Below are 12,051 nucleotides of genomic sequence, written 5' to 3'. Positions count from 1 at the left end.
TACCTTTGATACTCAAAACTTACCTTGTCCAGGAAATTCATCCCTACCAAATATAAATAATTTGTATCCACACTGCCTCTCCAGCACCTCGGGCAGAATCTTCAACACCAGTGTGTCCACCTCAGGACTCTGGATTTCTCTTTGAGGCTTGGGGTACAAGACATAGGCATCATAAAGCTTCCCATCTGAAAAGGAAATGGGATACAGTCGTGGGATTATTCCTACCACATTCTTTTATGCTAACACGGCGAAACTCTGAGCTGCTACCCTGACATCCTTCCCTTGGGCTCATTGACTTTGGAGTGCCAACTGGCTGGCTCAGTGCCAAGCACTGCCACACCAGGCAACTCTCATTCTTTCAGGGCTTGAAACGTTCCTCTTCACTGTCTTTTGCTTGTGTCGTTTCTGAGGGCAGGTTGAATGAAGCACACATCTTTGTTTCTTGACAGGTGAGGTGTTTTTTCGTCTGGCTTCTTTTAGGGTGTTTGGATTTTCTTGTCTTTGATCTTCTACAGTTTGAAAATGATAGGTCTAGGTGTTTGTTTGTTTCTTTGTTTGTTTATTCTGCTTGGTACTCTCAGAAGTGTCTGACATTAATTCGGGGAAATTCTCAGTCGTGTTTCAGATATTTATGTTCCTTTCTTTCTCCTCCTTTGGTATTCCCATTACACTTATGTTACACCTTCTGTGGTAGTCCCACACTTGTTGGATATCTTCTTCTTCTTTTTTTTTTTTCAGTCTTTGTTCTCTAGCTTTTCAGTTTCAGAGGTTTCTAGAGTGATATCCTCAAGCTCAGAGATTCTCTGATCAGCCATATCCACTCCACTAAGAAGCCCATCAGATGCACTCTTCATTTTTGTTACAGCTGTTTGTTTGTTTGTTTTTAATTGCTAGCTTTCTTTTTGGTTCTTTTTAGGATTTTCTTCTCTCTGCTTACATCACCTGTCTGTTGTTACATGCTGTCTGGTTTTATCCATGAGATCCCTTGGCATACTAATCAGGAATATTTTATTTTATTTTTATTTTTATTTTTTTCAATATATGAAGTTAATTGTCAAATTGGTTTCCATACAACACCCAGTGCTCATCCCAAAAGGTGCCCTCAATACCCATCACCCACCCTCCCCGCCCTCCCACCCCCCATCAACCCTCAGTTTGTTCTCAGTTTTTAACAGTCTCTTATGCTTTGGCTCTCTCCCACTCTAACCTCTTTTTTTTTTCCTTCTGCTCCCCCATGGGTTTCTGTTAAGTTTCTCAGGATCCACATAAGAGTGAAACTATATGGTATCTGTCTTTCTCTGTATGGCTTATTTCACTTAGCATCACACTCTCCAGTTCCATCCATGTTGCTACAAAGGGCCATATTTCATTCTTTCTCATTGCCACATAGTACTCCATTGTGTATATAAACCACAATTTCTTTATCCATTCATCAGTTGATGGACATTTAGGCTCTTTCCATAATTTGGCTATTGTAGAGAGTGCTGCTATAAACACTGGGGTACATGTGCCCCAATGCATCAACACTCCTGTATTCCTTGGATAAATTCCTAGCAGTGCTATTGCTGGGTCATAGAGTAGTTCTATTTTCAATTTTTTGAGGAACCTCCACATTGTTTTCCAGAATGGCTGCACCAATTTGCATTCCCACCAACAGTGCAAGAGGGTTCCCATTTCTCCACATCCTCGCCAGCATCTATAGTCTAATCAGGAATATTTTAAATTCCCAGTCTGATAATGCCAACATTCCTGCCATATCTGGCTCTGATGTTTGCTGTCTCTTCGAATTGTGTTTTTGCCTTCCAATATGACTCATACTTTTTCCTGATAGCTGGATAGAATGTGCCAGGTAAAAGAAAGAGCTAAAAAAACAAAACAAAACAAAACAAAAAAAAAAAAAAACGCCCTTTAGTAACAGGGTGGTGAGGTGTGCAGTCTATGGTCCCTATGATTAGATCTCAGTCCTTCAGTGACTCTGGATTATGAACTTCACAAGCATTGCTCAGTTTTTTATCCCCACTTAGGTGGGGCAGGATGGCTAGATTGGGCTGGAGTTGGGTATTTCTCTCTGCACAGGTCAGTTAGGCTCTGATAACACCCTAGCAGGTAAGGCTTTCATTAACTAGTTTATCCTGAGGGCAGGCATTGTTAATAAGAACACAGTGCTCTAGGATATTTCAGAATGATTTTTCTCCTCCCCCTTCTGGGGGCAGGATATTTACTGTAAGCCAGGTCAGGCTTCCAGGAGGTAACACTCACAAAAGTGTGGGTTTTGACCCCTTCTGACTAGGTCCTTGTGAAGATTTTAAGTCTCAGATTTGTCCATATTGAGCCTCCAGTGATTTGTCAATTACAGTTCAGAGTTTCCTACCCCATGGACATCGATCTATGAGGAGGATGGTCTTTTCACCATTACATAAGCATCACTTCTCCAAGATGACACAGCCCCAATTGCAACCTGACTCCTTTGACTCTAAGTCCACCACTCCCTGTGGTGAAAATGAGAACTGAAGGCAGGAGTTTCCATGGGTCCTGTGCAATGGCGGACTTTCGTAACTGTACCTGGCAAAACCGACCAAGTCTCTCACAATTCAGACCCATTAGTGAATTCCATCACTGCAATTGCGCATAGCACTCTAGAGACCAAGCCTCTGAGTAGACTCTAGGAACTTCCTGTGTGAAACTGAGAAGCCAAACACGGCAGCACATTTCGTCATCACCAGGATGAGCCAAGCATTTATTGAGCAACTAACCACATGTAACAGTCACTGTGCTCACCTGCGTACAGATGAACAAGACACATCTAACTGGAAAGACCATTCACAGACTTGGAAATAGAAACACGAGGCACTGCAAGATAACAAATGGCCTCATGAACTGGAGAAACAGAAAGAAAAGAAACTTCCCCATGGCCTGGAGCTCTTGAGAAACATTCACAAATGATGTAGGGCAGCTCCTGGATATTAACGGACTTAAGGAAAAAAATGGGCTGGTAGCGGAGGGTAAAGAGATCAAGGAGAGAAAGAGTTTGAGAAGGGCATGGAAGGGGAATGTTTATGCTCTACTCAGGGGTCATATGAACAAGTAAGAAGCTTTAGTATGCTAGAAGGCTTGAGTGACCATCTCATTAGAAAAATGTGATTTTTGAGGGGTGCCTGCGTGGTTCATTCGGTTAAGCATCCGACTCTTGGTTTCGGCTCAGGTCATTATCTCGAGGTTTCCTGAGTTTGAGCCCCACATCGGGCTCCGGCACTGGAGCTCGGAGCCTGCTTGGGATTTTCTGTCTCCTCTCTCTCTCTCAAGGCCCCTCCCCCATTCGCATTGTCTCTATCTCTCTCAAAATAAATGAAAATAAACTCAAAAAAAAAAAAAAGAAAATGTGATTTTTGACCTTCAGGCTATTAAGAAATTCATAGCCAACCTAACAGGAACCGAAGAGAGAGCCATCCCTTTCTATTCCTCTTTTATGGAAGTTTGTTGGATTGAATAGACTTGAAAAGAGGGTTGGCTCTAAGCCCAACAAAAGAAGGTAGAATTTTGTATTCGTCTAGTATTTGTCTAAAGACTGTCCCCAACTTAGGATGGTTCGATTGATGATTTTTTTACTTTATGATGGTCTGAAAGCTATACACATTCAGGAGAAACCATACTTCACATTTTGAATTTTGATGTTTTCTAGACTGGTGATATGTTTTCCTCTCCTCTCTCTGATGCTGGGCAGACCCAAAAGCCACAGGTCCCAGTCAGCCACGTGATCTGGAGGGTCAACAATTCATATACAGACAACCATGCGGTACCCATACACCTGCTGTTTGCCACTTTCAGGGCCATATCCAGTCAATCACATGAGACAGTCAATACTTTATTATAAAATAGGTGTTGTGTTAGATGATTCTGCCCAACTGTAGGCTAATGTAAGAGTTCTGAGAACATCTAAGTTGGGCTGGGCTAAGCTATCATGTTCTGCAGGTTAAGTGCATTGAATGTATTTTCAGCTTATGATATTTTTTTTAATGTTTATTTTTGAGACACAGAGAGACAGAGCATGAATAGAGGAGGGGCAGAGAGAGAGGGAGACACAGAATCGGAAGCAGGCTCCAGGCTCTGAGCCATCAGCCCAGAGCCCGACGCGGGGCTCAAACTCACAAACCGTGAGATGGTGACCTGAGCTGAAGTCGGATGCTCAACCGACTGAGCCACCCAGGAGCCCCAGCTTATGATATTTTTAATTCATGATGGGTTTATTGGGATGCAACCCCATCATAAATCAAGGAAGATCTGTAGGGAAAATGTGCACAGAACTTTAGAGTTTACATGTAGCCTTTTCTCATTTTCCATAAATTCTCACCCCAACCACTGACAACCTTCTGGTCTCTGCCTACCCTTCCTGGTCATCCTGTGGAAAATGGTAATATACACACATGTGCACACAGGCACACTCTTCCTCAGTCTCTCTACCCCCTGTAATAACAGGAAACTGTGTGAAAATGGGGGCTTCTTTTGGTGTGATTCTATCTTCAGTGTCTGGAGCAAGAAAAACAGGACAGAGGAGGTCTCTATCAGTCACTGCCAAATATCTGCATGGGGCTTGATTTTGCAGAGGCTCAAGGAGGTTACATCTATGTAGGACAGAGAGAAGTTTTAGATCATGAGCAGATTTTGCTTTTTAATAAATCAGGGTCATAAGTCATGTGCCAAAGGGATGATGAATTTGTGTCTAGAGTTGGCAAAAACCCAACCGAGCTAAAACTCCTTGTGCAATGTCTTCAATGTTACTAGTCTATACCGCTACTCCATAAGTGGACATTTTTCTGTATCAAATTTAATGTCATACACTTGATTTTCTAAAGCTGGGGGACATGTGAATTCTTTTTTTAAGATTTCATAAAGGCTTTATGCTTTTAACCACTTTAGAAAGGAATTAAATCTTCTCACTTAAAAATATGATAATATTTATCCTTTTTATGGTAAAGGGGTGGTTGGCTTGGTACTTTCTTTGCCACATAACAGAGCCTCCCCAGTGAATACAGTATTTCCTGGTCTAGAAACTACAACGAACATCCATGTTCATCACCACCTCTGTCGGAACCCCTGCCACCGGTGTCTCTCTTCCCTCAGGCTGTTTCTCTTTCTTCCTTCTCATTCAAACAATAAAATAAAATAAAATAAAACAAAATAAAATAAAGTAACAAAATGAAAAACTATGTTTGTTAAGTGAACTCTCTCCTCTTTTTTTAATGTTTATTTATTTATTTATTTTGAGAGAGAGAGAGTATGTGTGAAAGGGAGAAGAACAGAGAGGGAGACAGAGAACCCGAAGCAGGCTCTGTGCTGACAGTGGAGAGGCCGATGCAGGGCTCAAACGCACGAACCACAAGATCATGACCTGAGCCAAAGTCAGACGCTTAACCGACTGAGCCACCCAGGCGCCCCCTGAATTCTCTCTTCTGACAGTGTTCCAATTCTGTGTTTTTATGTGAGGAGTCTGAACATACAGCTGCTCTGTGCTGTGCAACGTGCAGACTTCGGGACAGAAGAGACTTGGGCAGTGAAGGACTCACACCTTTTAAAAACTCAAAATATAAAATGCTCCCAATTTTTCAGTCATCTTTTTTTTCTTTCGAAGCTTTTGAGTAGAAATGTTTATGTTCACGACTTGTTCTCAAAACGTAGTGGGCTCTTGTCACTTCCAAATGATCAACTCATAACTGATTGACCCGATATAGCAAAAAACCAAGCTGACGCCATTTTGCTTTTCGCATCCGCCTGCAGTTTTGAAGAGCCGTCTTAGCCGACTGCCTGCCAGCACTGCACGGTTGTGTCTCTCACAGTCACAGTAAGGGTCACGTTTATACCTTCAGATTGCAGGTAAGGAAGCTGAGACAGATAAGGCTGCGTTATTTCTCCAGTCTTTCAGCTGCCAAGTGCACAGCTTTGAGTCAAACCCAAGCCCACCGCCCCTCTGGTGTGGCTGAGATGAGAACTGGGAGGAGGAAACTTCACAAAGTTTCTCCCTGATTAGTCTCGAGCAAGTGTGGCAGACAGCATTTTTTACAAAAATAGCCCTAGCAGTATTTCCAGTTCCACATGCTCTTTCAGAACTGACCACACCCCCCACAAAGAGGTGGAATCTACTTCCACTCCCTTAAAATTGGCTAGGACTCTATAGCTGCCTTGGCAAATAGAATGTGGTAGAATTGACACTAGAAATTTCGGGTCTGAGTCATAAGAGAAAATATGGCTTTTCCTGGCTCTCTTGTTCTTGAAACACTAGCCCTTGGAAGCCAATCACCATGCTGTGTGGGCTCCTGTGGGCTTCAGGAGCCCACACCGAGAGACCACAAGGAGAGGCTGTTGAGAGAGAAACCAAGGCCACCAGCTGATGGCCAGAATCAACTGCCAGTCCTCCAGCTGGGTACCCAGACATCATGGAGCTGGGACAGGCCATCCCCACTGTGTCTGTTCACATCCTGACCCACAGAACCCATTAGCAATACAAATGGCTGCCCTGTGCTACAAAGTTTTGAGGCAATTTGCTTCCTAGCCATAGTAAATGGAACAGCAATTGGGAAAGTGACAATGAATGGCAATAGATAATGATGAGTTGGACACTCCCCTCAACTGTCTATTTCACTCAAAAACTGTGGAAATGTAGACCTACTGGTAAGTTTTTTGAGAAAATGGCCTGCTGGCAGATACCCCCATAGCCTGCCTCTATATAGTGGTGGGGTAACAGTTCATGTAGATTCTGGCCACACTTTTTTAATTTCCTGAGGAGGTTCAGCCCTACTTTCGATGTTAAAGCATCTGCATATGGCTTTATTGGCTCTCGGCAAAAAATACAAAGTTTGTTTGCATAAATTAATATTTATGACAGATCGCTTAAAGATTATTCAAGCCCTTACTTTCTTTTCTTATATTATTGCTAAATCTCCAACCTGATCAAACTGGACCAATGGAGAAATCAGATAGAATCCATCTGGCCTTCAGGTGCTTTTACTAAATTGCATGAGGTTTGGCATTTTAGCCTTAACATGGAAGACACTAGAAGAAAAGCCACATTAAGCATGCTATTACATTTACCATGGGAAGGCTGTTGCAGACAAGGTTCCTTATATTACACCCTTTAAAAATAAGGCCTCCCTACAAAAACTTTTCCTTGGAAAATTGTCCCAGACAAAGCCATGTGCTGTCACGAGCAACTGAAGGGTATTTGTGAGAAGCACACGATGAATCTTGTCATTGCTTTGCCTTTACTTCTAAAGCAAGCTCATCTTTAAAAAGTGTCCAAGATTTGTCATTGATTCTACCCCCAAGCTTTATTTTATTGTTCTACCCTCTGTTCACTGTACCTGCTTTGTTTGTTTTTCATTGTTGTATTCTCTACAAACCTATTTGGAAGCAGGTGAGGCACACACAAATCTCTCTAGGAGATGTGTAAGATCACTCTTATATTCTTACACACACTTGCACAGCCTGGAAGGAGAATTTTTAAAGCAACTCCTATAATTTAATAGAGAACATACAGAACTCGTGGATATTATGGCTGTCAATGACTCAATAAAACTGAGTTATACACACCTAACTATTACTCATGTTATAAAGCGTAACTAATCTCATTGGAGTAAATAACTTATCATAAGAAAGACACATTTCATCTATTTCCTCATTTGTATTTGCCACTCATTACTCCACAGTTCCCAAATAACTCAGGAAATATCCCTAAGGGATACAATACTTGGAAATAACATCTGGGACAAATCGTAAGTCTCATCGCTAACTCGTTGTCAAAGCCAACGCTCAGAGAGGAATTACAGGGGTAGTTCTCATAGACAGAGCTGTAGAGATTAATCATAAAGTACGCAAGTACTCCTCGGAATTAAGAAAAAAATAGAACCCTGGCTTGACTGTGAGCCCCGATGTCCAAATTCTCGGCCCGAATTTGGGCTGTAGCCTGCTCCCAGCAGAGGGTGGGGCTCCCTGAGTCTGTCATCTGCTCAGCTACCGCCCCCCCCACCCCCCCCACCCCCCCCACTCCCCCCCCCCCCCCCGCTCTGGGTGAGTCACTATTCCTTTTATCTCTTCCTGCTAAACTCCACCTCACCAGCCCACAGCTGCACAGGCCCTCAGCTCTCAGACTCCTGGGAGTCCCAGTGAGTCCGGGAGTGAGCCACACACCAGGGCCAGAGATCTGGAAACACCACTGAAGTCTCTGCAGTTCCCTGCCAGGCAGTAAACAGAGGGCAGCTGGACCACTCACGTGTGGGTGTCAGAAAAGACAAGTGGTGATGCACTGGTCCCCTGCCCCACAGGCAGGCAGGAGCGCGGCCAACAGGGAGACTCTGCAGGGACTGCGGCCCCAAAGACAAACCCCACGTTCAGCTGACTGTCCGCAACCTAGAGGCGCTTCAGGCTGCGCTGGACACACAGAGTCAGGTTTCCGCGACTGAGCTGTGCCATCAAAAGAGAATGCAGGGGCGCCTGGGTGGCTCAGTCGGTCGAGCATCCAACTTCAGCTCGTGAGCTCAAGTCCCACGTCAGACTCTGTGCTGACACCTCAGAGCCTGGGACCTGCTTCAGATTCTATGTCTCCCTCTCTCCGCTCCTCCCCTGCTCGCTCTCTAGCTCTTTCTCAAAATAAATAAATAAATAAATAAATAAACTTTATTAAAAAAAAAAAAAAAAAAAAACCATGATGGTGGAAATGCCTTCTCCTTGGAGTTTCAGGATCTCACAGGCATTTGTGTGTTGAGTAGTGCTGGCAGGACAGACACTTCGCAGACCAAACTGAAACCCAGGGCAGAGTGGCAGGGGCAGCTGAAGGCTTTGGCCTTCAGACAACAAGATGCCCCTTGTGCCCTAGGTCCTTGCTCAGTGCTTTCCTGGACTTGAACTCAGTTGTTCCTACAATACTCTGTGAGGCAGGCTCTGATCATTTTCTCTCCCTCCCTCCCTCCTTCCTCCCTTCCCTCTCTCCTTCTTTCCTTCCTCCCTTCTCTCCTTCCTTCCTTCATGTTTCTTTCCATTCTATAGCCCAGAGAGAGAAGAACCTTAAATACTTTCTAAGATCACACAGGAGTAAGTAGAGAGCCAAATGCAAACTCAGGTCTCTCTCCAGCCTTGAGAGTCCTCTGACTCTTAAATCTTTCAGGTACCAAGCACAGGGCCTAGAATGAGCTCCAGCCGCAGGCAGCTCATCACTCCTCATGATGTAAATTCTGTTCATGTGCCGACCATGTTGAAGATGCATCGCAGATGGGGAGCCCTTTGTCGCTCCAGGAGAAATTGTTTTCTTTTGGAAACACCAGAAGATGTGAGAACCGCTCTAAAATGGTCACAGTGGGACCCGGAAGATGATTTGCTCCTGTTGCTTTGCAAATATTTGCTCAGTCACCACTAGCCTGCAAGCCTTATTTAACTGAACAACACTGGTGACCACAGACCAATTGTTTCCCTGAAGCATGAGAAGTTCCAGGAAGATTCCTTCCTTCCAATTTGCCAACAACATGAAAGGCAAGCTAGTAAAATATGTGAAAGTATATTTACAATGGGTATACGGATGAGCAACAACCAAGTATGAGGCATTTTTCATTGGTTACCCACACTTACCTTCTTTGATCTCAGTAGAAAGGAAGGCACTTCGATACCAGAGTACAATGTCAATCTTAAAAATGTTGTAGATGTATGTGACAGACACTGCTGCGCCTATCAGGGTGACAAGCCCTCCTATCAAGTAAGCTTGAACATCCGGGGCTACAAACGACAGCAAATAAATACATAAATAATCAAATAATCATAATACAAAGACTCAATTATACACTTTACTTATACAGATCACATTACAAATACCAAATGGAAATGTGTGAGAGGCCAATGAGTATACTGCTTAAATATTTTTTTTACAGTTACATAACAGGTATATGGGAGTAGAATAATCTAGCGTGGACCATGAATTTCAGGAAGCAAATGTGCTCTTGAGAACCTGGGGAAGGAAATCCTGCAGAACTCTTGCTTCTGATGGTGGATACAGCATGGTTCCTATGCATGAGAACTGCTCCCAAAACACACACAACCAGGTCTTACTTAGTCAACACTAGACTCTCCAGAGGCAGAGCCTAAGTGTGTGTATTGGAAGACCTGGTGGTTCTCTTGAACATTCCTGATTATTCCTGTTATAACTGCTTCCACAGGCACCAAAAATTGAGCAGCAGGATGTCTGTCATAAATAAAGAGCCGTCAACGGCCTCCCCTGAAAGCCAACTCTGTTGTCTCCATAAGGCTGGCAGAGAGCCAGACTGCCCCCTTTGTGCCGGCAAGGTCTGGGCTGGGGGCCTGCCTGCAAGGCACGATCTCAGAAAGGGCGTCTACCCCTGCTCTGCTTGTGAACACCACTGCGGAGCAATTATGGCAAAAGCGGTGGGTGGGAGATGACCAAGAAGCAGAACCAGTTCCTCTGGAATGTCAAGTCCCTAAAGACATGCTCCCACATCACCGCCGCCACCACCACCACCACCACCGAGAAGAGGAACACAGCCTTCTTCCTTACCACAGCCCAAATCAGTGCTGCCACGGAAGGAAGGAGGCTCTAGGAAGGAGAGAATTCGAAAAGTGGAAGAAGGACAGAGGAAGAGAAAGTCTCTCCATTCTTAGAACCCACCGCATACAACACTTCCTTCATCAGCCCCTTCCTGATGCTCTAGTCCCCACTAGAAGGTGTGTGTGTGTAGGGGATGGCCTGGCCGGGGAGGGGGGGGGTAGGTATGGGGGGGGGGGGGCTCTCTTTTCTTTGAACTCCCAGAGCACATTCCTTTTTTTAAATACTCCTTAAAGATCTTATCACGACCTGCCCTAAGTCACACCATACTGCAAACAGTCTGAGGTGGAAGACATCTCCATGCACTACTGCATGTCTTTAAATAAATGGCACAACAAAGCATCGTGACTAAAACACATTCTGGGTCAACAGAAATAGCAACCCATTGATTAAATCCCAGCACAACCAAGTGGATCTGCTCTGCACGCTGGTGCCCAATCTCATCCTGACCATCTGTTTGAACCTCTAGCTTCTGTTAGATAGATCCGCCCTTCCCATCCATCCTCCACTTCTCTTTGTCCTTCCCCAACTCTTGGAACAACAACGCCACCCCTCCCTTTGGGAGGACCCATGTCTGGGAACCTGTAATGTATAGACTTCATGGATCTTGGTACTGTAATGGTCATGATAAGAAGACCATGTCGTGCAATATTTATGAGATTCATAAAGCCCCTGGTAAGTAGACAGGAGTGATGGCCAGATATTCTTGAGTTGGTCATTCATCGCCTTCAGGAGTGTTGATATTCTCTGCTCTGGAAATGAGTTTAAAACCATCACCTTTCCAAACAGGAAATGAATGCTGAGTTCTTCTACTGACTATCACCCTGCTGCCTCATGCCAAGTGCTTAATGCCATGCTGTTTTCATATGTGTCTCCTTGTCATTGTTTTGAGCCCTCCAAACAGCATGTACCCCACCAAACAACTACCTGGGAGTTTTAAAATAAAGTACGCTGCCGACACTCCAGCATGGCAAATGAAAGGATGGCCATAATCTTCCATTTTCACTTCTGAGAAGGTTATGTTCACTGTGTAAAAAATATGTTTCTGAAAAGAAATGTGAGATCTGTAAAAGAAAAGAACCACCCAGTTATACAGGAGTCATATTTACTCAGCCTACTGTACCATCTTCAGTCTAGAGAATAAAAGTCTCTCCCAGAGAACACTTTGGGCCATCCTGTTACCCTAAGAAGGCTTCACGGAGTGGATCAGTGAGGTGTGTGGAAATTTTTCATTTTCTTCTGGAAGGTGACAAGGAAGTGTGGCTCTGTTCATTACAGATAGCATCGTCAGCCCTCCAGAGCCTTGGCCTGGTCCTCTCCACTTATCCTAACTTATCAGCCCTGCAGGGTTCAACACAATTTCTCCTGCCCTCTGCCTTCCGTAGTCTTGATTTATACCACCCAATGTAAACAATCACAAATTGGGTTTATACCACTCAATTAGCTAATGATTAAGT

The 12,051-nt window shown here is 44.2% G+C and overlaps 1 protein-coding gene and 1 long non-coding RNA gene across 6 annotated transcripts in view; both read right to left on the bottom strand.

The window, feature by feature from the left end:
* Positions 1-12,051, bottom strand: part of IL1RL2 (interleukin 1 receptor like 2) — a 44,367-nt gene that overhangs the window by 6,509 nt on the left and 25,807 nt on the right. For all 5 annotated transcript variants that reach the window (XM_078444351.2, XM_078444352.2, XM_078444353.2 and 2 more), the window contains 3 exons: positions 11,522-11,658; positions 9,610-9,753; positions 24-185 (listed from right to left, as the gene is read on the bottom strand). In XM_078444351.2, coding sequence (XP_078300477.1) covers positions 24-185; positions 9,610-9,753; positions 11,522-11,658 — 443 coding nt within the window. The remainder of the gene's footprint in view (positions 1-23; positions 186-9,609; positions 9,754-11,521; positions 11,659-12,051) is intronic.
* On the bottom strand, positions 5,263-8,644 carry LOC145715331 (uncharacterized). Its single transcript, XR_014137367.1, has 2 exons — positions 8,036-8,644; positions 5,263-7,993 (listed from the first exon to the last, which is right to left on the bottom strand). It is a non-coding gene; the product is annotated as an uncharacterized LOC145715331 (long non-coding RNA).

Source organism: Panthera onca, chromosome A3 (assembly GCF_046562875.1).
Source record: "Panthera onca isolate mPanOnc1 chromosome A3, mPanOnc1 haplotype 2, whole genome shotgun sequence".
NCBI classification, from domain to species: domain Eukaryota; kingdom Metazoa; phylum Chordata; class Mammalia; order Carnivora; family Felidae; genus Panthera; species Panthera onca.
The sequence above is the reverse complement of the archived record's forward strand: the minus strand, read 5'-3'. Positions and strand labels throughout refer to the sequence as shown.